The sequence below is a fragment of the Siphateles boraxobius genome, unplaced genomic scaffold (assembly GCF_051911475.1).
Source record: "Siphateles boraxobius isolate OS27281-9 unplaced genomic scaffold, OSU_SipBor_1 115, whole genome shotgun sequence".
Classification (NCBI taxonomy): domain Eukaryota; kingdom Metazoa; phylum Chordata; class Actinopteri; order Cypriniformes; family Leuciscidae; genus Siphateles; species Siphateles boraxobius.
The window spans coordinates 1212501-1237500 of NW_027508717.1; the positions used below are offsets into that span (position 1 = coordinate 1212501).

The following is a 25000-nucleotide window of genomic DNA, read 5'->3' on the forward strand; positions in this document are numbered from 1 at the left end:
GAGAGTGAGTGAGTGAGTGTGTGTGTGTGTGTGAGTGAGTGAGTGAGTGAGTGAGTGAGTGAGTGAGTGAGTGTGTGAGTGTGTGTGTGTGAGCAGTGAAGGGGACGAGACTTGAAGCTCATGAAGTGATGTATGTATTGGGCTAAAAGTATTGACAAACGTCTCTGTAATCTCACATGAGGGGCATCTAGTATTATAGAGTTGAGTTTCATTAGCATAACAGCAGCACCTCTTGCTAACAGCGCTAACAGCCACCCAGAGATGCGTTAGCAAGCTGTTTATGAGATGGACAGCTGGAGTCTAATGCACTCACGTTGGGTTCCACGCTTCTTCTCCATTACCGTAACAGCTCTTCATTAGAGCTTGTTTCTGTTTCTGATAATGGCCTGGAATAACATCCATTATTAATACACACCCTGATATTGAGCAACTGTCCACAGAAATCTTTATTATTACGCGGCCTGTGAAATATTCTGTCTGAGGACGGTGGGTCTTTCCTGGGTCGTGGATATAAAGCAAATCAGGTTCTTTAATTTTAAATCTTTGATTCAGGTTTGTTCGTTTCTCATCTCTGCTTCCAGCTTTCACAGATATCAGATCAAAGCGCTGCATGTACTCTTTCAGTCATACCTCGTTCCTGTAGATCAACCACTGACATTGTTTCATGAATTATGCTATGGCTCATACTGTTCAGGAATTGTTCAAAACTTTTGTGTGACATTATGATTATTTCTATTGAGGTTTCTTTGCTACCGCATGTGTTTTAATGCTTCCGGTTTTGAATTTTCTATCGTAAACCTTTACACATCCAATATTATAATATATGTTTGTGATGGATTCTATAGTATCAGCTAGATTTTTATGTGCTTGAATATTACAGCAAATCCTCATATTATAGTGATTTCTGAAGGATCATGTGACACTGAAGACTGGAGTAATGATGCTGAAAATTCAGCTTTGATCACAGAAATAAATTACACTTTACTATATATTCACATAGACGACAGCTGATTTACATTATTAAATATTATAATTATTTACTGTTTTTGATCAAATAAATGCAGGCTTGAGCAGAAAAGACTTCAAAATCATTAAAAAAAAATAATTCCAAACTTTAGAAAAAAAACGCTTCAGTGCGCCGACGCTCTGGAAACGGTTAACAGGTTAATTAGGTGGACATTTTCTAAAGTGCATCAAATATGGTAAATGGAAGCTCAAATGTAATTGCCTGATGCAATTTGTTTTTCAAGCATCAAAGTTTTGGACTTTCAAGGCAGGGACAGAAATCTCTCAGGTTTCATTAAAAATATTGTAATTGAAATATAAAAAGTATTGTATTGAAATATAAAAATGCTTAAATTAATTGATAATAAAATAGAATATTTTTATGATGTCAACATTTAAACAATCTTCTCATAAGCAGGGTTTTTAGATGTATTTTCTTTACTTTCTTTACGAAAATTTACTGAAATAAAATAACATACATAAACGTATATAAACGTATAATGTATATAAATATTTTTTCAAATATTTCCATTTAGTTTAACTTGATGTATAAAAAACTATATAGACATATTTTTTAAAAAAAGAAGAAAGAAAAGTATTAAAAATGTCAAAAACACAACACAATTACTAAATCTTTAACTGAAATGTAAATATCTAAATTAATTTAAAAGTAAAATAGTAATGATACTAAAATAACTGTATACAATCATAGACCGAGAGAATAAATGTTAGCATCGTTTATCTGGTTATCAGGACATTACTAAGATTATTGAACAACTGCTAAACTATTTTGTACTTTGTAGTGTTGAAATGCATTAATGTTTAGACGTTAGAGATATTGAGTAGAAAAATCCAACATCTGACCATAAAGCGGAAAAGATTTTGAAGTCGGTTCACTTTACTATCTAACATTGTTCTATTTTCTCCTTAAATCGTTTGGTCCTTGTGTTTTAAATACTTTGTTTTTTTTTGGTTTTTGATCATTGGACATTGGTTTGGATATTGGATGTTGGTTTCGATCATTGGAGACCATTTCGATATATTGGTTTCCTTTTCACGCAACAGCAACCACGTGTATAACCGCCAGCGTTGACCATCCTCAGCGACCCCGTCTTCTACCTTTCTAGAGTCCCATATCAGTCCCTCCTCTGTTTTTCTCTTTCTTAGTTCCCCCGAACCTGACCGTGCCGCAGGGCAAGTCCCCGCTGGCGGTGCGGGAGGGTGAGACGGTGGAGCTGGAGTGCCTTGTTTCAGGGAAACCCAAGCCCATCATCCTGTGGTCGCGAGCGGATAAAGAAGTGCCCATGCCCGACGGTAGCATGCAGATGGAGAGCTACGACGGCATGTTGCGGATCGTGAACGTGTCGCGCGAGATGAGCGGATCCTATCGCTGCCAGACCAGCCAGTTCAACGGCTTCAACGTCAAGCCCAGAGAGGCCGTGGTCGAGCTCATCGTGCAGTGTAAGTCCTGTTTTACTTTTACTTAGGGTTGAATTTTCAATTTCAGAAACCTTCCATGGGAATTAACAGGAATAAACTGGAAATGTGCGAAATTGCACGTTAGCCTATAACAGGGAACTTAAATGTAGTTGAAAATATCTTGCACAATCTTGCTTAGAGTGCCCCAATTATGCTTTTTTGAATATTTCCTTTCATGCATTGTGTAATATAACTAGCTTTGTTTTATTTAGGGTTGAATTTTCAATGTCAGAAACCTTCTATGGGAATTAACGGGAATAAACTGGAAATTTGCCAAAATGCACGTTAGCCTATAACAGGGAACTTAATTGTAGTTAAAAAAATCTTGCAGCACAATCTTGCTTAAAGTGCCCCTATTATGCTTTTTCAAATATTTCCTTTCATGCATTGTGTAATATAGCCATTTTAATTTTATTATTTATTCATTTATATATTTATTTAGGGTTGAATTTTCATAGTCAGAAACCTTCCATGGGAATTAATGGGAATAAACTGGAAATTTGCAAGATTGCAGGTTAGCCTATAACAAGGAACTTAAAGGCCCACTGAAGTGCCTTGGAACGCGTAGCTTTGTTTGATGCATTGACGTAATTTCCACTGAATCTAAGGCGGGAAATATTGAATGGCTCCTCCCCCTTTTCAAATAGCCAATAGCCACTAGCCTTCAGTCAACCTCACAGACTGCAAGTCCTACTTGACAGCACCCTGGAAGCTATTCCAAGCGCTGATGATACGATGGATTCAATAGTAAAGGTCTGAATAAATTCTAGCCGTTTCATTTTGTAACCAACGTACAGTTGGAAAACGGAATAACACTCGAGCATTTGAGCAACCGAACAAACATCTCCAACCCATATTGCTCCGTGACGTGTCAACGGTCGCTTTGGTCAGGTGTTATTTATAGCATGAGGGGCGGAGCTTTAGATTCTAGAGAGCATTTGATTGGACAGAAGATGTGATGAGAAGGTGAATTCCGCGGTGATGTCATAAAAATACATGATCCATTCTAGCGGAAGTGAGAGACTGTAAGTTTTGAATGCTTGTATCTCCTAAATGTGAATTTTGTCATTGCTTTGGAACACACCAGCTTATTCATAACCTTAAGGCTAACATATACATACTAAAAGCTAAAAAATTTCAATTCTGATTTCAGGGGGCCTTTAAGTGTAGTTGAAAACATCTTGCAGCACAATCTTGCTTAAAGTTCCCATATTATGCTTTTTGGAATATTCCCTTTCATGCAGTGTGTAATATATTTGACTGTGAATATAAACAGCATGCAAAGTTGTTAAGTCGAAAGTGCATGCTAAATAAAGTTATTGTCTCCTAAAAGAAAGAATCGACTCTGAACCGTTGAAACAAGTCATCAATTATTCCAGTCTCACTTCCGTGACTTGCATGGTAACACATTTGCATAATGCCCGCCTATGTACTTCATTGGCTGCAAGCGAACAACTTTGCCCCGCCCTCAAACACTGTAGCTGGATCGTGTTGTGTACACGTCGAGAATATACAAATTCTCTTTCTAAACACTTCCAAAGGATAAGGATGTGAAGAGTCCGTGGTTAAAATTACCACAGCGATACAACAGCAGTATAAACTTCTGACCATTGCTTCTCAAATCTCTGTGAGGTCTAAATAGGATTTACCTTACGCTTATCCATTAAAAATTGGACAGTCCCCACTTTATTTGGACCAACATGCTCCTCAGAATCACAAACTGCAAGTATGATTAATTATTGATGAATATATTTTCTACCGGGTGTTCAAAATACTTAGTTTTGTGTTTTATATTGTTTAAGTATCCAGTTTACCTAAAACTATGTGTTTTACCAACCCGATCTCACAACAATTAGTGCGAATTTTACGAATTCATATGAATTCGTACGAATGACCTACCCCTGACCCCGTCTCCCTAAACCTAACCCTGAGTCAGGTCATACAAATTCATAGGAATCAGTCACATTTTACTCACTCGTACGAATTTGTCCGAATTGGTCGTGAGATAGCGTTGGTATTACTGCAGATCGTCTGTCGTTCTTACTACTTTGAGTAAAGATGAAGGATGGAGCGAATTTTGTTTTACAAATTTTAATGTTACATCAGTCATTCATGTTAGTGCTCGGCTAACGTATGTCTTGTTATTGATACAGTTACTCACAAATAAAGTAAAAAAAATATTTTTTTTAATGTGTATTTGTTTGCATGCATGTCTGCCTATGACAAAACGTCTCAGGTTACGACTGTAACCATAGTGCCCTGAGAAAGGGAACGAGACGATGCGTCAACGACGCTTTGGGAACGCTCCCAGCGTGAATGCGTCTGAAGCATCTATGTCAACTAGTCCAATGGAAGGAATGAATGTCAGGGGCGGGTGACGTCATGACCAGGAAGTGATAAAAGAGCATCCGGTGCAAACCGGCATTAGCTTCAAAAATTGCCGAAGCAAGCCGATCACAGGGATGCAGGAAGTATGGCAGGGTGACGCATCGTCTCGTTCCCTTTCTCAGGGAACTATGGTTACAGTCGTAACCTGAGACGTTCCCTTTCGAGGGAACTCGCGATGTGTCAACGACGCTTTGGGAACGAGAATACCCAAAACGCCAGACTTTCAAATGCCTGAGTGTCAGCCTGTTGTCACACTGCACCAAGCACCTGGGATCCTGGGGCAGCATCCAGGTCCAAGCTGTAAAACCTCATGAATGTGAGCGGTGAGGACCAGCCCGCCGCATCACAAACGTCTTGGAGAGAACTCCAGATAATACGCTTAGAAGCCATACTCCTAGTGGAATGAGCCCTGACCACCAAATGGTTGGCCAGAAGACTCACAAGCAAGAAGAATAGTCTCGACTATCTATATGCTCAATAGGTTGGATTTTCTCGACAGAGAAGTCCGATGAACATAAGTGTCCAGTGCTCGCACTGGCACAAGAGGTTCAGCTTTTCCTGGTCCGAAAAATGGGGGAGGACAGAAACCTGCAGCACAATAGGCCTCGGAATAATGGTAGGCACCTTTGGAACATATCCATGTTTCGGGTAAGATTGCCTTGGCCATCCCGGTGCACTCAAGGCAGGTGGGGACCGAAAGGGCCTGAAGGTCTGACTCTTATAGGGACGAAATAGCTAGCAGAAAATAGTCTTAAAAGAAAGGAACTTCTCTGAGACCAAATCTAAGGGCTCGAAGGGAGCCCCAGATAGGCCTTCTAGAACTATTGCAAGGTCCCAAGCCAGCACCTTAGTGCAAGTTGCATGCCTCAGCCTCAAAGTGCCACGAAGGAAACGAGCGATCAGGGGGTCTCGACCCAAAAATGTACTACCCACCAGGGCGTGGAAAGCCGCAATGGCCGCCACACATATTATACCTTAAGCGTGGAGGGACATAGACCTGATACAAAGCGTTCTTGCAGAAACTCGAATACTGTGTTTACTGAACAGTTAACCGGATCCCACTGACGCTGGTAACACCAAGAAGTGAAAAACTCTCGAAATAGTGAATATAGTTTCCTCGTAGCGGGAGCTCTGGAGCTTAGAATGGTCTAAACAACCTCGGTTGAGAGACCACTCTCTATGAGTTGGGCCCCCTCAGAGGCCAAACCCACAGTTCCCAAATCCCCTGCCGGGGGTGCAATATTGCATCCCCTGCCTGAGACAGAAGGTCTCTCCTGATCGGGACCTCCAAGGGAGGTCCGTCGAGGAGAAAAATTAGGTCCGCAAACCAAATTCAGCTCGGCCAGGGTGGTGCTACTAAATAGGCTTATTCCATCCTGGCGGATTCACTCCAGAACTCCTGGGAGCAGAGCAACGGTGGGAAATGCGTACAGACGTAGCCTCGGCCACGTCTGCACCATAGCATCCAGCCCCGAGGGGACTGGTTGAGTGAGGGATAACCAGAGTGGACAGTGCGTCGTATGCTGAGACGAGAACAAATCCACTTCTGCCTGGCCGTAAAACTCCCATATTTGCTCCACCGCCTCGGGGTGGAGTCCCCTGGCCTCAGCCCCTGCCCTGACAGGGTGTCTGCTCCAATATTCTGGCCCCCCCTGGAATATACACTGCCCTCAGACAGCGTAATTTCTTGAGGGACCAAAATAAGAGGCCACCAATGTGTTGTCTGTGGGTCAAGAACCAGAGTTTCCTCCATATAACCAAGGCGCGGGGATACTGCCGCGTGATCTTGATCGTAAGGAGTGGGTTTCCCCTCAGGGAGAACCCTCTGGTCCTGAGCCACCTCTGTAAAGGTCTCACGTACAGCAGGTCAAAGGGTATCACATTGGACGCTGCTGCCCTGAGGCCTAACAGTCACTGTTCCAGAACAACACATGATGGCCCCTCAGGTCTGGGAGGAGATGTCTCAACGCATTGAAGACGACCATCATCTCTAGGCAATTCATGTGCCAAGAGAGATGATGACTCCTCCACAAGCCCTGAGCTGAGCGGCCTTCCAATACCGCTCCCCAGCCGGTGAGGGAAGCATCTGTCGAGATCACAACTCGATGGCAAAGAGCTCCCAACACCGGACCCTGGGTTAAGAACCAGTGTTTCCTCCATATAACCAAGGTGCGGAGACACCGCCGCGTGATCTTGATCATACGAAGTGGGTTTCCCCTCGGGGAGAACCCTCTGGTCCTGAGCCACCACTGTAAAGGTCTCATGTACAGCAGGCCAAAAGTTATCCCGTTGGACGCTGCTGTCACAAGACCCAACAGTCTCTCTAACTGTTTTACAGTGCGTGACTGGCCTAGCCTCAGCTCTTTTGTGGCTGTTAGGATAGCAGCTACACGAACGGGCGACAGAGTGGCCCGCATCGTCACTGAATCCCATACCACACCAAGGAAAGTGGTTCTCTGTACTGGAGAAAGCACACTCTTCTTGGCATTGAGCCTCAACCCCAACATCTGCATAGGAGCGAGAACGACACCTCGGTGCCGAACCGCTAACTGTTCTGATTCCGCTAGAATCAGCCAGTCATCTATGCAATTCAGAATGCATATGCACTGCAGCCTGGCGGGGCCAGAGCTGCATCTACACGCTTCGTGAATGTGCGGGGTGATAGAGCTAGACCGAAAGGAAGTGCCTGATACTGGTGTTCTTTGCCCCAAAGAAACCCTCAGGAACCTCCTGTGCTGAGGGAGGATGGAGATATGGAAGTATGCGTCTTTTAGATCTATCGTGACAAACCAGTCCTCGGATCTGATTTGAGTCACGATCTGTTTGAGTGTCAGCATTTTGGACTTGAGTTCCAGCACCAAACACTCCAACAGACGAAGATCTAGTATGTGACGCAGCTCTCCATCCTTTTTTGGAACAATGAGATAACGACTGTAAAGACCCGACGCAATGTCGGGTGAGTACACCTGCTCTATAGCTTTCTTTGCTAACAGGGCCTTTACCTCTTGCTCCATTACCAGAGCCTGCTCGGAATGCACTAACGTGAGCAACACCCCGTTGTAGCCTGGAGGACGAGAACCAAATCTGCCTCTTACTACTAACTGCAGGACCCATAGAGATATATTTGGCAGTAGCTTCCGCGCTGCCAGAAAATCTACCAAGGGAACCAGCCCCTCGAGGCTGGCCTCTGGTGTAATAAAGACAGCCAGTTCGGGGACCTGAAGCATACTGGCAGGAACCACCCGAACTGACTGTTTTCGAACCCCCCTCAGAGGGCGCATTCCAACGCAATGTCGAGTTGACGCTGCGCCAGAAGCTCGCTGGAGACCGCTGCGCCCCGAAGCACCAAGGGTGGCGGGGTTGGCAGAACGGTCCCCTGAGGGCACCGAGATGGAAAGGGCACCGTATAATGAGGTGTACACCATTCCACCCCGGTTGGGGCTGCCCTCACCGGTCTGACGCCGGTGGCGCCAGACCTTTTCTTTTGAGCCGCAGCCTTCTCAGCGTGAAGAACGGTCCTCGGATCCGGCTTCTGCTTTGAAGGCTTTGGCTGCTGTGTTGTGTATGAGAAACTAGACGGCTGGAGCTGCTCACGCCCAGCAGCCCCAGGGGGTTGGACATAGCGAGGGAGAGATTATCTTGTATCTTTCTCTATGATTCCCATCAAATTGAGCCAGAGGTGTCTCTCAGTGACCACAAGGGCTGCCATCCCTGAGAGATAAATCTGTGGCCCGACGGAGTTCTCAAACCCCATCGGGCCAAACTCCCTCACTTCTGTCCAAATACCGCAGCAGGTCAGCCTGATATGCTTGTAGCACTGCTATGGTGTGCAAGCAGGCCCATGCTAGACCCACTGCCATATATGCTTTTCCCACTAGATTAAAAAATAGTTTTCTTTAATGGTTTAGTGAGAGAAGCCGACGCCTTCAGGTACGATACTGAACCGGGAGACAGATAGCTCGCAAGCGTCTGTTCTACCCGGGGTATTGCCCCATAGCCATACCCTCTTAACCCCCAAATATCTGAATATACATGAATGTGGGGGCTAAAAGACAAGAGGAGTAAGGCTTTTTCCATGATCTAGACAGCTCGCTGTGCAGATCGGGAAAAATGGAAGGCCCCGTGATGGAGGTGGAAAAATAGAGGGAAGGAAACTCGTTTAATTTATTTTATTTTTAGGACGAGTGCCCCCTTATTTCTGCTGGCCATAAATATTTAATTTATCTACAGCCTTAGTAAACACTTCCACCAGCTTATTATTTTTTATATATAATTTTTATATATATTCACTTTATTTTATATATAATATATAAACTATCATATATATATATATATAGGCTATATATATTTCTCATACGCTGGGGAAAGAGTTTGTGCAATTGTTTAGTTTCCATAAATATATATATCAGACAGACAACAGTAAATATAACAGACAGTTTGACACAGATCGCTTGCTGAGGCAACAGAAGCTAATGCCGGTTTGCACCGGATGCTCTTTTATCACTTCCTGGTCATGACGTCACCCGCCCCTGACATTCATTCCTTCCATTGGACTAGTTGACATAGATGCTTCAGACGCATTCACGCTGGGAGCGTTCCCAAAGCGTCGTTGACGCACCGCGAGTTCCCTCGAAAGGGAACTAAATGTTTGTGTTTGTTTGTATATGATACACTTTGTATAAAATACCCCAAATCTCCAATTACTTCCCTTTGATTCCCATTAAGTTTTTGACATACTTATTATATTTTCAAAATTCTTCAGTTTAATTTATCTAGTTTTCTATCTAGTTTTCATGTTAATTTTAGTTAAATTTTTAGTCATTTCATTATGTCCTTTTGTGATGTTGTGTGAAAAGTGATAAGCAATTAAATCATATTGCTAGTGATTATATTTAGGATTTTTCCCAAATATAACATCTAATTTAAACATCTTTAATTACTCATGTTGCAGTTGGATTGATGTTCCCCGCTTAACTCATCATGCCTTTTTGTGGTTAATTGTTGCTTGCAGCTATATTCAAAACTGAGAAAACTGAGAGAAAACTTTCAAACTTTTTTCTTTTGTATAAATAAACACGTTTTAACTGGCTGTATTTTGAATCTCACCTTGAATAAATCTCAAGACATCTCACATAAACTCATCCATTAAAACTTGAAAATTAAACCGCTACGTTATGGGTCACATGAGCTCTTTCCATTTTCTCAGAAGATCAATGTGTGTTTTGAGAAACTGGCTTTCAAGAACACACACTGTATTTCTGAAAGGCTGTTTCTCAAGGAGGAACTGGAGAGTCGCACCGAACTCCACTTCAGAATGCATTACTCCAGCTGAAGGCAGCGTTGATCTTCAGGGAAATAATAACAGATAGCAGCCGGGTTGATCCGACAGGAGTAAGGCAGCTGTATCCATAAAAAAACTAAAAACATTTTAACTCTAAGGGTATGTCAAAACGATCCCCATTCACACAGATCCGTGAAAACGACTAAAAACCCTGTGTTCTGCTGCCAGGCCATTAGATGGCGATGAAACACTATAGATTGAACACGTAATACGCATCTGCATTACGTCATCGTCTTCGTAAATTCGTGTGTTTTGGTTATTTACACAGACACTTTTCAAAAACTTCCAAAAAAGTTTGCGTTTTCAGGCACCCAAAACATCGTTTTCGGGTAAATGAATGGCCAAAACGCATACTAAGATTAACGTTTTTAGTTGAAAACGTTGTCATTTAAACAGCCCCCTAGTTAGCAGCCAGTAAATGTACAGTATGCACAGTTCATTTGATTTGAAGTAGAACCAGCGCTCTGTCTGCGTCAGTCCGGGGAAGTGTTCAGTGAAGAGGGGGGGTGTTGGAGTGAACAATACTCAGTCATTGTGTTTGTGGTGTGAAATCACGCTGAGAGATAAAGTGTCTCTGGTGCGCGATTGAGGAGAAATTGTGAATGTGATGAGAATGGCTTTTCTTGAGTGTTAATGCATTACGCTTGTATGTTCTTCATGCTGCTTTGCACACTCAGGATGCATCTCCATTGTTTTCATGATGTGTCGAAGGACGAAAGAGAATTGTGTGCAGTTTTTTGTGGAATCCGAGTTTTGTCGAGCAGTTTTGTCAAATTACTTTTTCATTTTCACAAATTCAGTGCAGTGATCCATGAGGAAGAGGCATAGGGACATAGGGATTCATGCCTATGACTGTACTGAGCGTAACTGTGTGTGTGTGTGTGTGTGTGTGTGTGTGTGTGTGTGTGTGTGTGTGTGTGTGTGTGTGTGTGTGTGTGTGTGTGTGTGTGTGTGTGTGTGTGTGTGTGTGTGTGTGTGTTGTTGGGGTTTAACCAACTGTGCTGTGCCCCTACTAACTAAATGAATCATCACTTACCGTAATAATTTTCACAAACATCCCAGCGAGTCGTTTTACTATGGAAGCTTGTTTCCATACAATAAAAAAGTTACATTATGTAATTGTATGGGGTTACAGTATGTGGTTGCTAGGGTGTTTTAAGTGTGTTTTAGACTATTGCTACAGTATGTGGTTGCTAGGATGTTCTGACTGTGTTTTAGAATGTTGCTACAGTATGTGGTTACTAGGGTGTTCTGGGTGTTTTAGAATGTTGCTAATGTAGTTGCTAGGGTGTTCTGGGTGTTTTTAAAATGTTGCCACAGTATGTGGTTGCAAGGGTGTTCTGGGTGTTTTAGAATGTTAAACAACTATGGTTGCTAGGGTATTCTGGTGATTTTTAGAATGTTTCAACAGTATGGGGTTGCTAGGGTATTCTGAATGATATTTAGAATGTTTTGTGTATGTGGTGCAGTATGTGGTTGCTAGGGTATTCCGAGTTGTTTTTTAGAACGTTGCTACAGTATGTTGCAAGGGTGTTCTGGGTGTTTTAGAATGTTAAACAACTCAGGATGCTAGGGTGGTTGCTAGGGTGTTTTGGGTGATTTTTGGAATGATGCTACAGTTTGTGGTTGCTAGGGTATTCTGAGTTTTTTTAGAAGGCTGTTACAGTATGTGGTTGCTAGGGTATTCTGAGTTGTTGTTTTTTTAGAATGTTGCTACAGTATATGGTTTCTAGGTGTTCTGAGTGTTTTTTTAGAATGTTGCTACATTATGTAGTTGCTGGGGTGTTCTGGGAGTTATTTTTAGAATGTTGCTACAGTATGTGGTTGCTAGGGTGTTCTGGGTGTTTTTTAGAATGTTGCTACAGTGTGTGCTTGCTGGGGACACTATAAATTGAACACGTAATATGCATGTGCATGACGTCATCGTCTTTAGAGACTCGTGTTTTGGTCATTTACACAAAGACCGTTTTCAAAAACTTCCACTTTCAAACCCGTTTTCAAAAGTTTGCGTTCTCAGGCACCCAAAACGCCGTTTTCGTGTAAATGAACAGCCAAAACGCATAAAAAGTTTTGCGTTTTTAGTTGAAAACGTTGTCATTTAAACAGCCCCTTAGTTAGCAGCCAGTAAATGTATGCACAGTTCATTTGATTTAAAGTAGAACCAGCGCTCCGCGTCAGTCCCGGGAAGTGTTCAGTGAAGAGGGGGGGGTGTTGGAGTGAAGGATACTCCGTCATCGTGTTTGTGGTGTGAAATCACGCTGAGAGATAAAGTGTTTCTGATGCGCCATTGAGGAAAAAGTGTGAATGGGAGGAGAATGGCTTTTTGCACATTGCACACTCAGGATGCATCTCTACTGTTTTCATAATGTGACAAAGGACGAAAGAGAATTGTGTGCAGTTTTTTGTTGAATCTGGATTTTGCCGAGCAGTTTTGTCAAATTACTTTTTCATTTTCAGAGATTCAATGCAGTGATGTTGCATAAGGATCATCATGTACTGAGCGTTCTTCACACTGCTTGTGTGTGTGTGTGTGTGTGTGTGTGTGTGTGTGTGTGTGTGTGTGTGTGTGTGTGTGTGTGTGTGTGTGTGTGTGTGTGTGTGTGTGTGTTTGTGTGTGTGTGTGTGTGTGTGTGTTGGGGTTTAACCAACTGTGCTGTGCCGCTACTAACTAAATGAATCATCACTTACAGTAATAATTTTCACAAACATCGCAGCGAGTCGTTTTACTACGAAGGCTTGTTTCTGCCAAGCAATAAAAAAATACATAAGGTAATTGTATGGGGTTACAGTATGTGGTTGCTAGGGTGTTTTGAGTGTGTTTTAGAATGTTGCTACAGTATGTGGTTGCTAGAATGTTCTGACTGTGTTTTAGAATGTTGCTACAGTATGTGCTTGCTAGGGTGTTCTGAGTGTGTTTTAGAATGTTGCTACAGTATGTGGTTGCTAGGGTGTTCTGGGTGTTTTTATAATTTTGCCATGGTATGTGGTTGCTAGTGTGTTCTGGGTGTTTTTAGAATGTTGCCACGGTATGTGGTTGCTAGGGTGTTCTGGGTGTTTAATTTTTAGAATGTTGCTCCAGTATGGGGTTGCTAGGGTGTTCTGATTGTTTTTTAGAATGTTGCTACAGTAAGTGGCTGCTAGGGTGTTCCGAGTGTGTTTTAGAATGTTGCTACAGTATATCGTTGCTAGGGTGTTCTGAGTGTTTTAGAATGTTGCTACAGAATATGGTTGCTAGGGTGTTCTGGGTGTCTTTTTAGAATTTTGCTACAGTACGTGGTTGCTGGGGTGTTCTGTTTTTTTTAGAATGTTGCTACAGTGTGTGGTTGCTAGGGTGTTCCGAGTGTGTTTTAGAATGTTGCTACAGTATGGGGTTGTTAGGGTGTTCTGATTGTGTTTTTAGAATGTTGCTACAGTATGTGGTTGCTAGGGTGTTCTGTTTTTTTTTAGAATGTTGCTACAGTGTATGGTTGCTAGGGTGTTCCGAGTGTGTTTTAGAATGTTGCTACAGTATGGGGTTGCTAGGGTGTTCTGAGTGTGTTTTAGAATGTTGCTACAGTATGTGGTTCCTAGGGTGTCCTAGGTTTTTTAGAATGTATCCATGGTATGTGGTTGCTAGGGTATTCTGAGTGTGTTTTAGAATGTTGCTACAGTATGGGGTTGCTAGGGTGACCTGAGTGTGTTTTAGAATGTTGCTACAGTATATCGTTGCTAGGGTGTTCTGGGCGTCTTTTTAGAATGTTGCTACAGTATGTGGTTGCTAGGGTGTTCTGTTTATTTAGAATGTTGCTACAGTGTGTGGTTGCTAGTGTGTTCCGAGTGTGTTTTAGAATGTTGCTACAATATGGGGTTGTTAGGGTGTTCTGATCGTGTTTTTAGAATCTTGCTACAGTATGTGATTGCTGGGGTGTTCTGAGTTTTTTTTTAATGTTGCTACATTATGGGGTTGCTAGGGTGTTCTGAGTGTTTTTTTTTATAATGTTGCTACAGTATGGGGTTGCTAGGGTGTTCTGGGTGTGTTTTAAAATGTTGCTACAGTATGTGGTTGCTAGGGTGTTCTGAGTGTATTTTTAGAGTGTTACTACTAGAGCCCGACCGATATATCGGCGGGCCGATATTATCGGCCGATTTTAGGCATTTTCCTAACTATCGGTATCGGCATTTATAATGGCCGATAAATGAATATTTTAAAAAATGCGGGTACGGTGATTCATGTAAGGGTGGCGCTGCCAATAAAGCACCTAAAAGCTGTCACAAGAACTGGCAAAAATAATGATTATGAATACAACAAATATAGCAAGGAGACATTTTAATTGTTTATTAATAAACAAGTGTTCCCTTTCGAGGGAACTCGCGATGCGTCAACGACGCTTTGGGAACGCTCCCAGCGTGAATGCGTCTGAAGCATCTATGTCAACTAGTCCAATGGAAGGAATGAATGTCACGGGCGGGTGACGTCATGACCAGGAAGTGATAAAAGAGCATCCGGTGCAAACCGACATTAGCTTCTGTTGCCTCAGCAAGCGATCTGTGTCAAAGTGTCTGTTATATTTACTGTTGTCTGTCTGATATATATATTTATGGAAACTAAACAATTGCACAAACTCTGTGTTCTCCCTGCTCGCGCTATTTAACGAGTAGGGACACACACGAGCTTTGTGTGATGTGTTTGGGAGTAGAGCATGCGGTATCAGCCTCCGAGGGGGCTGATTGCCAACATTGTGAGAAGCTTTCGCTTCGCATGCTCCGCTCCCGCCTGTCACTTTTCGAGGAAAGTGGCCGGGCTCGCAATTCTCAGGGTGACAGGTCCCGCGTCTGCCGAGGCAGCGCGGAGAATGCATTCCTGTGGATCGCGAATAGGATCTCTTTACGGGGTTGGAGACGGGTCCGCGGATCTTATCTCCTCCCTTTCCACGAGGGATCCAGTGCTCTCTCGCCGGTCTCGGAAGCCCGCGCTGCGGTCTCTTCCGCCCGGGGAGAGAGAGAAATCAATGCTTCAGTGCTCTACCTCCGAGGAGGTAGATGTGCTGGGCATTGAAAGTGACACAATCATGGGGGAAGTGAATTTGCCATCTCTTTCCCCAGCGTATGAGAAATATATATAGCCTATATATATATATATATATATATGATAGTTTATATATTATATATAAAATAAAGTGAATATATATAAAAAATATATATAAAAAATAATAAGCTGGTGGAAGTGTTTACTAAGGCTGTAGATAAATTAAATATTTATGGCCAGCAGAAATAAGGGGGCACTCGTCCTAAAAATAAAATAAATTAAACGAGTTTCCTTCCCTCTATTTTTCCACCTCCATCACGGGGCCTTCCATTTTTCCCGATCTGCACAGCGAGCTGTCTAGATCATGGAAAAAGCCTTACTCCTCTTGTCTTTTAGCCCCCACATTCATGTATATTCAGATATTTGGGGGTTAAGAGGGTATGGCTATGGGGCAATACCCCGGGTAGAACAGACGCTTGCGAGCTATCTGTCTCCCGGTTCAGTATCGTACTTGAAGGCGTCGGCTTCTCTCACTAAACCATTAAAGAAAACTATTTTTTAATCTAGTGGGAAAAGCATATATGGCAGTGGGTCTAGCATGGGCCTGCTTGCACACCATAGCAGTGCTACAAGCATATCAGGCTGACCTGCTGCGGTATTTGGACAGAAGTGAGGGAGTTTGGCCCGATGGGGTTTGAGAACTCCGTCGGGCCACAGATTTATCTCTCAGGGATGGCAGCCCTTGTGGTCACTGAGAGACACCTCTGGCTCAATTTGATGGGAATCATAGAGAAAGATACAAGATAATCTCTCCCTCGCTATGTCCAACCCCCTGGGGCTGCTGGGCGTGAGCAGCTCCAGCCGTCTAGTTTCTCATACACAACACAGCAGCCAAAGCCTTCAAAGCAGAAGCCGGATCCGAGGACCGTTCTTCACGCTGAGAAGGCTGCGGCTCAAAAGAAAAGGTCTGGCGCCACCGGCGTCAGACCGGTGAGGGCAGCCCCAACCGGGGTGGAATGGTGTACACCTCATTATACGGTGCCCTTTCCATCTCGGTGCCCTCAGGGGACCGTTCTGCCAACCCCGCCACCCTTGGTGCTTCGGGGCGCAGCGGTCTCCAGCGAGCTTCTGGCGCAGCGTCAACTCGACATTGCGTCGGAATGCGCCCTCTGAGGGGGGTTCGAAAACAGTCAGTTCGGGTGGTTCCTGCCAGTATGCTTCAGGTCCCCGAACTGGCTGTCTTTATTACACCAGAGGCCAGCCTCGAGGGGCTGGTTCCCTTGGTAGATTTTCTGGCAGCGCGGAAGCTACTGCCAAATATATCTCTATGGGTCCTGCAGTTAGTAGTAAGAGGCAGATTTGGTTCTCGTCCTCCAGGCTACAACGGGGTGTTGCTCACGTTAGTGCATTCCGAGCAGGCTCTGGTAATGGAGCAAGAGGTAAAGGCCCTGTTAGCAAAGAAAGCTATAGAGCAGGTGTACTCACCCGACATTGCGTCGGGTCTTTACAGTCGTTATCTCATTGTTCCAAAAAAGGATGGAGAGCTGCGTCACATACTAGATCTTCGTCTGTTGGAGTGTTTGGTGCTGGAACTCAAGTCCAAAATGCTGACACTCAAACAGATCGTGACTCAAATCAGATCCGAGGACTGGTTTGTCACGATAGATCTAAAAGACGCATACTTCCATATCTCCATCCTCCCTCAGCACAGGAGGTTCCTGAGGTTTTCTTTGGGGCAAAGAACACCAGTATCAGGCACTTCCTTTCGGTCTAGCTCTATCACCCCGCACATTCACGAAGCGTGTAGACGCAGCTCTGGCCCCGCCAGGCTGCAGTGCATATGCATTCTGAATTGCATAGATGACTGGCTGATTCTAGCGGAATCAGAACAGTTAGCGGTTCGGCACCGAGGTGTCGTTCTCGCTCCTATGCAGATGTTGGGGTTGAGGCTCAATGCCAAGAAGAGTGTGCTTTCTCCAGTACAGAGAACCACTTTCCTTGGTGTGGTATGGGATTCAGTGACGATGCGGGCCACTCTGTCGCCCGTTCGTGTAGCTGCTATCCTAACAGCCACAAAAGAGCTGAGGCTAGGCCAGTCACGCACTGTAAAACAGTTAGAGAGACTGTTGGGTCTTGTGACAGCAGCGTCCAACGGGATAACTTTTGGCCTGCTGTACATGAGACCTTTACAGTGGTGGCTCAGGACCAGAGGGTTCTCCCCGAGGGGAAACCCACTTCGTATGATCAAGATCACGCGGCGGTGTCTCCGCACCTTGGTTATATGGAGGAAACACTGGTTCTTAACCCAGGGTCCGGTGTTGGGAGCTCTTTGCCATCGAGTTGTGATCTCGACAGATGCTTCCCTCACCGGCTGGGGAGCGGTATTGGAAGGCCGCTCAGCTCAGGGCTTGTGGAGGAGTCATCATCTCTCTTGGCACATGAATTGCCTAGAGATGATGGTCGTCTTCAATGCGTTTAGACATCTCCTCCCAGACCTGAGGGGCCATCATGTGTTGTTCTGGAACAGTGACTGTTAGGCCTCAGGGCAGCAGCGTCCAATGTGATACCCTTTGACCTGCTGTACGTGAGACCTTTACAGAGGTGGCTCAGGACCAGAGGGTTCTCCCTGAGGGGAAACCCACTCCTTACGATCAAGATCACGCGGCAGTATCCCCGCGCCTTGGTTATATGGAGGAAACTCTGGTTCTTGACCCACAGACAACACGTTGGTGGCCTCTTATTTTGGTCCCTCAAGAAATTACGCTGTCTGAGGGCAGTGTATATTCCGGGGGGGGCCAGAATATTGGAGCAGACACCCTGTCGAGGCAGGGGCTGAGGCCAGGGGACTCCACCCCGAGGCGGTGGAGCAAATATGGGAGTTTTACGGCCAGGCAGAAGTGGATTTGTTCTCGTCTCAGCATACGACGCACTGTCCACTCTGGTTATCCCTCACTCAACCAGTCCCCTCGGGGCTGGATGCTATGGTGCAGACGTGGCCGAGGCTACGTCTGTACGCATTTCCCTCCGTTGCTCTGCTCCCAGGAGTTCTGGAGTGAATCCGCCAGGATGGAATAAGCCTATTTAGTAGCACCACCCTGGCCGAGCTGAATTTGGTTTGCGGACCTAATTTTTCTCCTCGACGGACCTCCCTTGGAGGTCCCGATCAGGAGAGACCTTCTGTCTCAGGCAGGGGATGCAATATTGCACCCCCGGCAGGGGATTTGGGAACTGTGGGTTTGGCCTCTGAGGGGGCCCAACTCATAGAGAGTGGTCTCTCAACCGAGGTTGTTTAGACCATTCTAAGCTCCAGAGCTCCCGCTACGAGGAAACTATATTCACTATTTCGAGAGTTTTTCACTTCTTGGTGTTACCAGCGTCAGTGGGATCCGGTTAACTGTTCAGTAAACACAGTATTCGAGTTTCTGCAAGAACGCTTTGTATCAGGTCTATGTCCTTCCACGCTTAAGGTATAATATGTGTGGCGGCCATTGCGGCTTTCCACGCCCTGGTGGGTAGTACATTTTTGGGTCGAGACCCCCTGATCACTCGTTTCCTTCGTGGCACTTTGAGGCTGAGGCATGCAACTTGCACTAAGGTGCTGGCTTGGGACCTTGCAATAGTTCTAGAAGGCCTATCTGGGGCTCCCTTCGAGCCCTTAGATTTGGTCTCAGAGAAGTTCCTTTCTTTTAAGACTATTTTCTGCTAGCTATTTCGTCCCTATAAGAGTCAGACCTTCAGGCCCTTTCGGTCCCCACCTGCCTTGAGTGCACCGGGATGGCCAAGGCAATCTTACCCGAAACATGGATATGTTCCAAAGGTGCCTACCATTATTCCGAGGCCTATTGTGCTGCAGGTTTCTGTCCTCCCCCATTTTTCGGACCAGGAAAAGCTGAACCTCTTGTGCCAGTGCGAGCACTGGACACTTATGTTCATCGGACTTCTCTGTCGAGAAAATCCAACCTATTGAGCATATAGATAGTCGAGACTATTCTTCTTGCTTGTGAGTCTTCTGGCCAACCATTTGGTGGTCAGGGCTCATTCCACTAGGAGTATGGCTTCTAAGCGTATTATCTGGAGTTCTCTCCAAGACGTTTGGGATGCGGGGGGCTGGTCCTCACCGCTCACATTCATGAGGTTTTACAGCTTGGACCTGGATGCTGCCCCAGGATCCCAGGTGCTTGGTGCAGTGTGACAACAGGCTGACACTCAGGCATTTGAAAGTCTGGCGTTTTGGGTATTCTCGTTCCCAAAGCGTCGTTGACGCATCGCGAGTTCCCTCGAAAGGGAACGTCTCAGGTTACGACTGTAACCATAGTTCCCTGAGAAAGGGAACGAGACGATGCGTCACCCTGCCATACTTCCTGCATCCCTGTGATCGGCTTGCTTCGGCAATTTTTGAAGCTAATGCCGGTTTGCACCGGATGCTCTTTTATCACTTCCTGGTCATGACGTCACCCGCCCGTGACATTCATTCCTTCCATTGGACTAGTTGACATAGATGCTTCAGACGCATTCACGCTGGGAGCGTTCCCAAAGCGTCGTTGACGCATCGTCTCGTTCCCTTTCTCAGGGAACTATGGTTACAGTCGTAACCTGAGACGTTTTCAGTCAGTGTCAGACAAAGATGAAGTTGACAATGCTGACTCGCGATCTTCAGTGAGCGCGCGCCAGAGAGAAATGCACATTTCATACGATTACATGAGTCTGTCTGTCTTTCGTTTTGAATTGTTCTGTTTAAAAGTAGACATTTCAATATAGATATATTTCAATTCTCAGGTCTATACGCTGAGTTTCGGTTCATGAGACGAGCTCCAGTTCACCCGCAGGCGCCTCCGTGTCGAGATTATCTATCGTCTGCTAAATTTACTTCTTATAAATTAAATCCAGGCAAATGGCTGATGAAACATTGATTAAAATTAAGATACAATTAATACAAAACGAAATTCACTTTGAAACGAAAGGTTTTGTGCTTTCTGTTTGATGTCTATGTGAAAGTTTCAAAGCATTAGTGCCGCTTTCAGAGCGCTCACGTCCGTAGTGCTGAACTGTCGCGTCTGTAACATTGTTTTTTCCTCATAAATGCAAACACGAAAAATAAAATAAAATAAAATAAAATGAATATTTTATGTAGCCTGTGGAGACTGAGAGCCAACCCTTCTTCATCCGGTGGGTAGTAGCCTACTTGTGATTTGCGCAGTGTAATTCACAGAATTGATTTCTCTGCTACAAGCCTCTGTCACGTATTGTGTGAGCTTGTGACTATTGCAAGCGCGCAGCTGAGAAGTCCTGATTATATTGTCTGCTATATTTAGGCCTTCTTCTTATTTATTAAGGCAATTGGTTGATGAAACATTGATTAAAATGCGTGGCGCGAGCGATCTCCGACAGTAAACTGATTCTGCTTTGTCTAGGGTAAACAGCTGTTGCGACGCGAGCAGTAACGGCCGCGTCCGGTGTAGACACAGTGTTAAAGCTCATTCTGCCTGATAACGCTACGTTACAACATCAAGCAATATTCCAAAAATGTATATAATTATAACACTTTATATAGGGCCATTTTGCATTAAGAGTAGCCTAGTTTCACGTTTAGTACATTTTGCTTACTAATTATTTAAAATAGTGTAAAAGTACTGTACATATGTAATTAAAAACGTTTTCATTATGATATTATTCATTTTACTTTAGTAAAAAAATCTGAGTTCTTCCTCCACTGGTAGAGATTAGAGGAATTAAGAGTAAAAATAGAAGATAATAAGGTTTTGTCAGTGACACTTTTTATATATTTATTGATACAAGTTATAACTAAATTAAAAGACAAAGTCATCGTTAGTGAAGATTATGCAACAGTATTTAGAATATAATATAATATAATATAACATGCAATGCAAACTAGTTTGGTTACAGCTCAGCTGTATAATTCTCATTCTATCATTCCCCCTGCCTCCATTACATATCTGTGTCACACAAGTGTTTGATTACCACATTTGAGTGATCATTGCAAAACGTGTTTATAAAATATATTTATTCTGTTTATAGCTCATGTGTAAAGTACCCATCAAAAGTTTGTACACACCAATAGGAAAGTGTCCAAACTTTTGACTGGTATACTGTACTATAATACACATAAATAATATTGCTACTGTATTATAATATACACATAAATAATATCGGCCGATATATATCGGTATCGGGATTTTTTTACTCCCTAATATCGGTATCGGCATCGGCCCCCAAAAATCCATATCGGTCGGGCTCTAGTTACTACTGTATGTTGTTGCTAGGGTGTTCTGGGTGTGTTTTTAGAATGTTGCTACAGTATGTGGTTGCTAGGGTGTTCTGGGTGTTTTTTTAGAATGTTGCAACAGTATGTGGTTGCTAGGGTGTTCTAGGTGTGTTTTTAGAATGTTGCTATAATATGGCCTTGCTAGGGTGTTCTGGGTGTGTTTTAAAATGTTTCCAATGTATGTGGTTGCTAGGGTGTTCTGGGTGTTTTTTAAATGTTGCTACATTATGGGGTTGCTAGGGTGTTCTGAGTGTTTTTTTTAGAATGTTGCTACAGTATTTGGTTACTAGGGTGTTCTAGGTGTGTTTTTAGAATGTTGCTATAGAATGGGGTTGCAGGGTGTTCTGAGTGTATTTTTAGAGTGTTACTACTCTATGTGGTTGCTAGGGTGTTCTGGGTGTTTTTTAGAATTTTGCTATAGTATTTGGTTGCTAGGGTGTTCTGGGTGTTTTTTAGAATGTTGCTACAGTATGTGGTTGCTAGGGTGTTCTGAGTGTATTTTTAGAATGTTGCTACAGTATGTGGTTGCTAGGGTGTTCTGATTGTTTTTTAGAATGTTACTACAGTATGTGGTTGCTAGTGTGTTCTGAGTATTTTTTAGAATGTTGCTACAGTATGCGGTTGCTAGGGTTTTTTGAATGTGTTCTTTTACAATGTTGCTTCAGTATGTAGTTGCTAGGGGTTTTTAATGTGTTTTTTAGAATGTTGTTACAGTATGTGGTTGCTAGGGTTTTTTAATGTGTTTTTTTTGATTGTTGCTACAGTATATGGTTGCTAGGGTTTTTTTTAATCAGTGTTTTTTTGAATGTTGCTACAGTATATGGTTGCTAGGTTTTATTTTTAATCTGTGTTTTTTGAATGTTGCTACAGTATGTAGTTGGTAGGGTTTTTTAAATGTCTTTTTTTTAGAATGTTGCTACAGTATCTGGTTGCTAGGGTTTTTTATGTGTTTTTTTAGAATGTTGCAACAGTATGTGGTTGCTTGTGTGTTCTGATTTTTTGTGTGTGTCTTAGACAGTAGACAGTGTTTGTGCTGTAGTATTTGATCCACAGGGTGTAAATCTCTGCAAGTCACTGAACGTTTACTGGGTTCACACACATCACATGACATCACATGACTCACGGCTACAGAACTACATCAGGAGAGAAATAAATAAACATGATTACAAGCAGACCGAAGTGCTCTGAGGAGTTTGAGGAAATTAAAATATCTGTTGGGTTGAACTTGACTTGCAAACGCCACACAAACTGCAGCCAATTATAAAATACACTAGTAAATAATGTTAAATAATGGCTTTGAGTGGAGTTGAGCAGAAACACATCTGCTGCCTGTCTTCGAATTGAAGATGCACTTTTATGATTACAGCTCAAAAGGCTTGTAATGAGCAATTAAACCTGCTGTATGTTGCACAAGTCCTGTATGTGGAGCGGGAGGAAAAAAGAGGGCTCAGAAAGGTTGCTATGGGGTTGCTAAGGAGTTTTAAGAGGTTGTAAGTGCATTGCTACATTGTTGCTGAGAGTGTTATAATGTTGTTGATGCTGGGTGTAACTTTTTTTTAAATAAAAATTATTAAGGCTGTGAGGGATGAAGGTTCAGTGTGTTCAATGGATTGTACTTTTGTTTAAAATCACACTGACTATCTTTGTTGTATGTAATTGTAAGTTTTGTTTTTTTGCAGTTGAATGTAATAGTTTGGGCTCTGTTGTTAATTATCACCTCTAATATTGTAGTAATGTACCAAATGTGAGGGTCCTTGTATAGTTTACAGCATTAGTTTATTTTCCCTTCAAGCTGCCGGCAGATATCATTCTGAATAATCGCTTATCTGCAAAGCAATTGCATCGGTGCATCTCTAATTTAAATGTTAGTTTGCAGTGCTTTTTGTTTGAATTTTAGTTCAATTTTAGTTATTTGTAATTAAATTAAATATTAAAAATAAGCTACATAACTGAATAAAAATGCTATAAAAATGATCCCTTTAAAAATTGCACACATAATGCACATTTAAAATGGATCAGGAGAAGATTATTACAGATGAGAACAGTTGCTCCGATGATGTATCCTTCTTATGATTCTAGGTCTGCTTCTGTTAGCTGTAACATGTTTATTTATAATGATTCTGTGTGTAGATATTAAGATCAACATTATGATTTTGGATCTTTATGCATTCTGTTAGGTGTATTAGAGGCAATTTCAGGGCAAACATCACATTTGTTCTTTAAAATAAGTGCAGTGGGGGAATTTAACTGACACTACCAGTCAAAAATGTGGGATCGGTAAGAATTATTATGTTTTTAAAAGAAATCTCTTCTGCTCACCAAGGCTGCATTTATTTGATCAAAAATACACACACACACACACACACACACACACACACACACACACACACACACACACACACACACACACACACACACACACACACACACACACAAAAAACAGTATTATTGTTAAATATTATGTCAGTTTAAAAATAACTGTTTTCTATTTTAATTGATTAAAATATTAATTATTAATCAAAGAATCCTGAAATAAATAAAAACTGTTTTCATCATTGATAATAATCATAAATGTTTCTTGAGCATCAAATCATCATATTATAGTGATTTCTGAAGGATCATGTGACACTGAAGACTGGAGTAATGATGCTGAAAATTCAGCTTTGATCACAGGAGAAAATTACACTTTAAAATATTTTAAAATAGAAATAAGTTATTTAAAATTGTCATAATATTTAAAAATATTATTGTTTTGTGTGTGTGTGTGTGTGTGTGTGTGTGTGTGTGTGTGTGTGTGTGTGTGTGTGTGTGTGTGTGTGTGTGTGTGTGTGTGTGTGTGTGTGTGTGTGTGTGTGTGTATTTTTGATCAAATAAAAAGACTTACAGTACAGTCTCAATAAAGAGAGGTAATTAAGAGAGCAGAAGAGACTTCTTTTATAAACATTAAAAATCTTACCGATCCAAAACTTTTGACTGGTAGTGTATCTCTGTATATCTGACTGTTAGTTGCGTTAACACTTTTCCACACTGAGTTACAGCTGGTTATGTGCTGGTGTTTTTCTTCAGCATACGGTGCTAACGCCCGCGGGCAGCAGACGGTCTCCTCTAAACCCATCGAGTCGCTCAGTCAGAGACGTGAAGGACCGACTTCAGCTTTCATGTGTTTGGAGAAAAGTGTTCGACTGCTCAGATGAGCTGCTTTACTGCACAAGACTCTGAGTCGGGAGTGATTGATTGACACCTGTCACACTCTGAGAACAGGAAATCATTTGATAAATAGAAGTGAAGATTTTTAATTATTTTCTTTTCCTGCATCGGTGCAGTTGAACGCACCTTCAGTCCAGTTACTTACGACATGAACTCAATATTATTTCTGCTATTAAAGCTGCAGAGCTGTTACTCTGAAATCTTAAGAGCTCCATTTCTGTGGGATGATATTAAGTTGATCATCCATGAGCAGAAAGATCATAATGTCTGATCATAACTGGACAGTAAACAT

The 25000-nt window shown here is 42.9% G+C and overlaps 1 protein-coding gene across 3 annotated transcripts in view; it reads left to right on the plus strand.

Moving 5' to 3' along the window:
• LOC143707733 (MAM domain-containing glycosylphosphatidylinositol anchor protein 2) overlaps window positions 1-25000 on the plus strand; it is a 288467-nt gene that overhangs the window by 168030 nt on the left and 95437 nt on the right. For 2 of the 3 annotated variants that reach the window (XM_077200059.1, XM_077200058.1), the window contains exon 8: window positions 2173-2466. In XM_077200059.1, coding sequence (XP_077056174.1) covers window positions 2173-2466 — 294 coding nt within the window. Of the gene's footprint in view, window positions 1-2145; window positions 2467-25000 lie in introns of all 3 variants that reach the window. The other variant, XM_077200057.1, reaches the window with a different exon arrangement.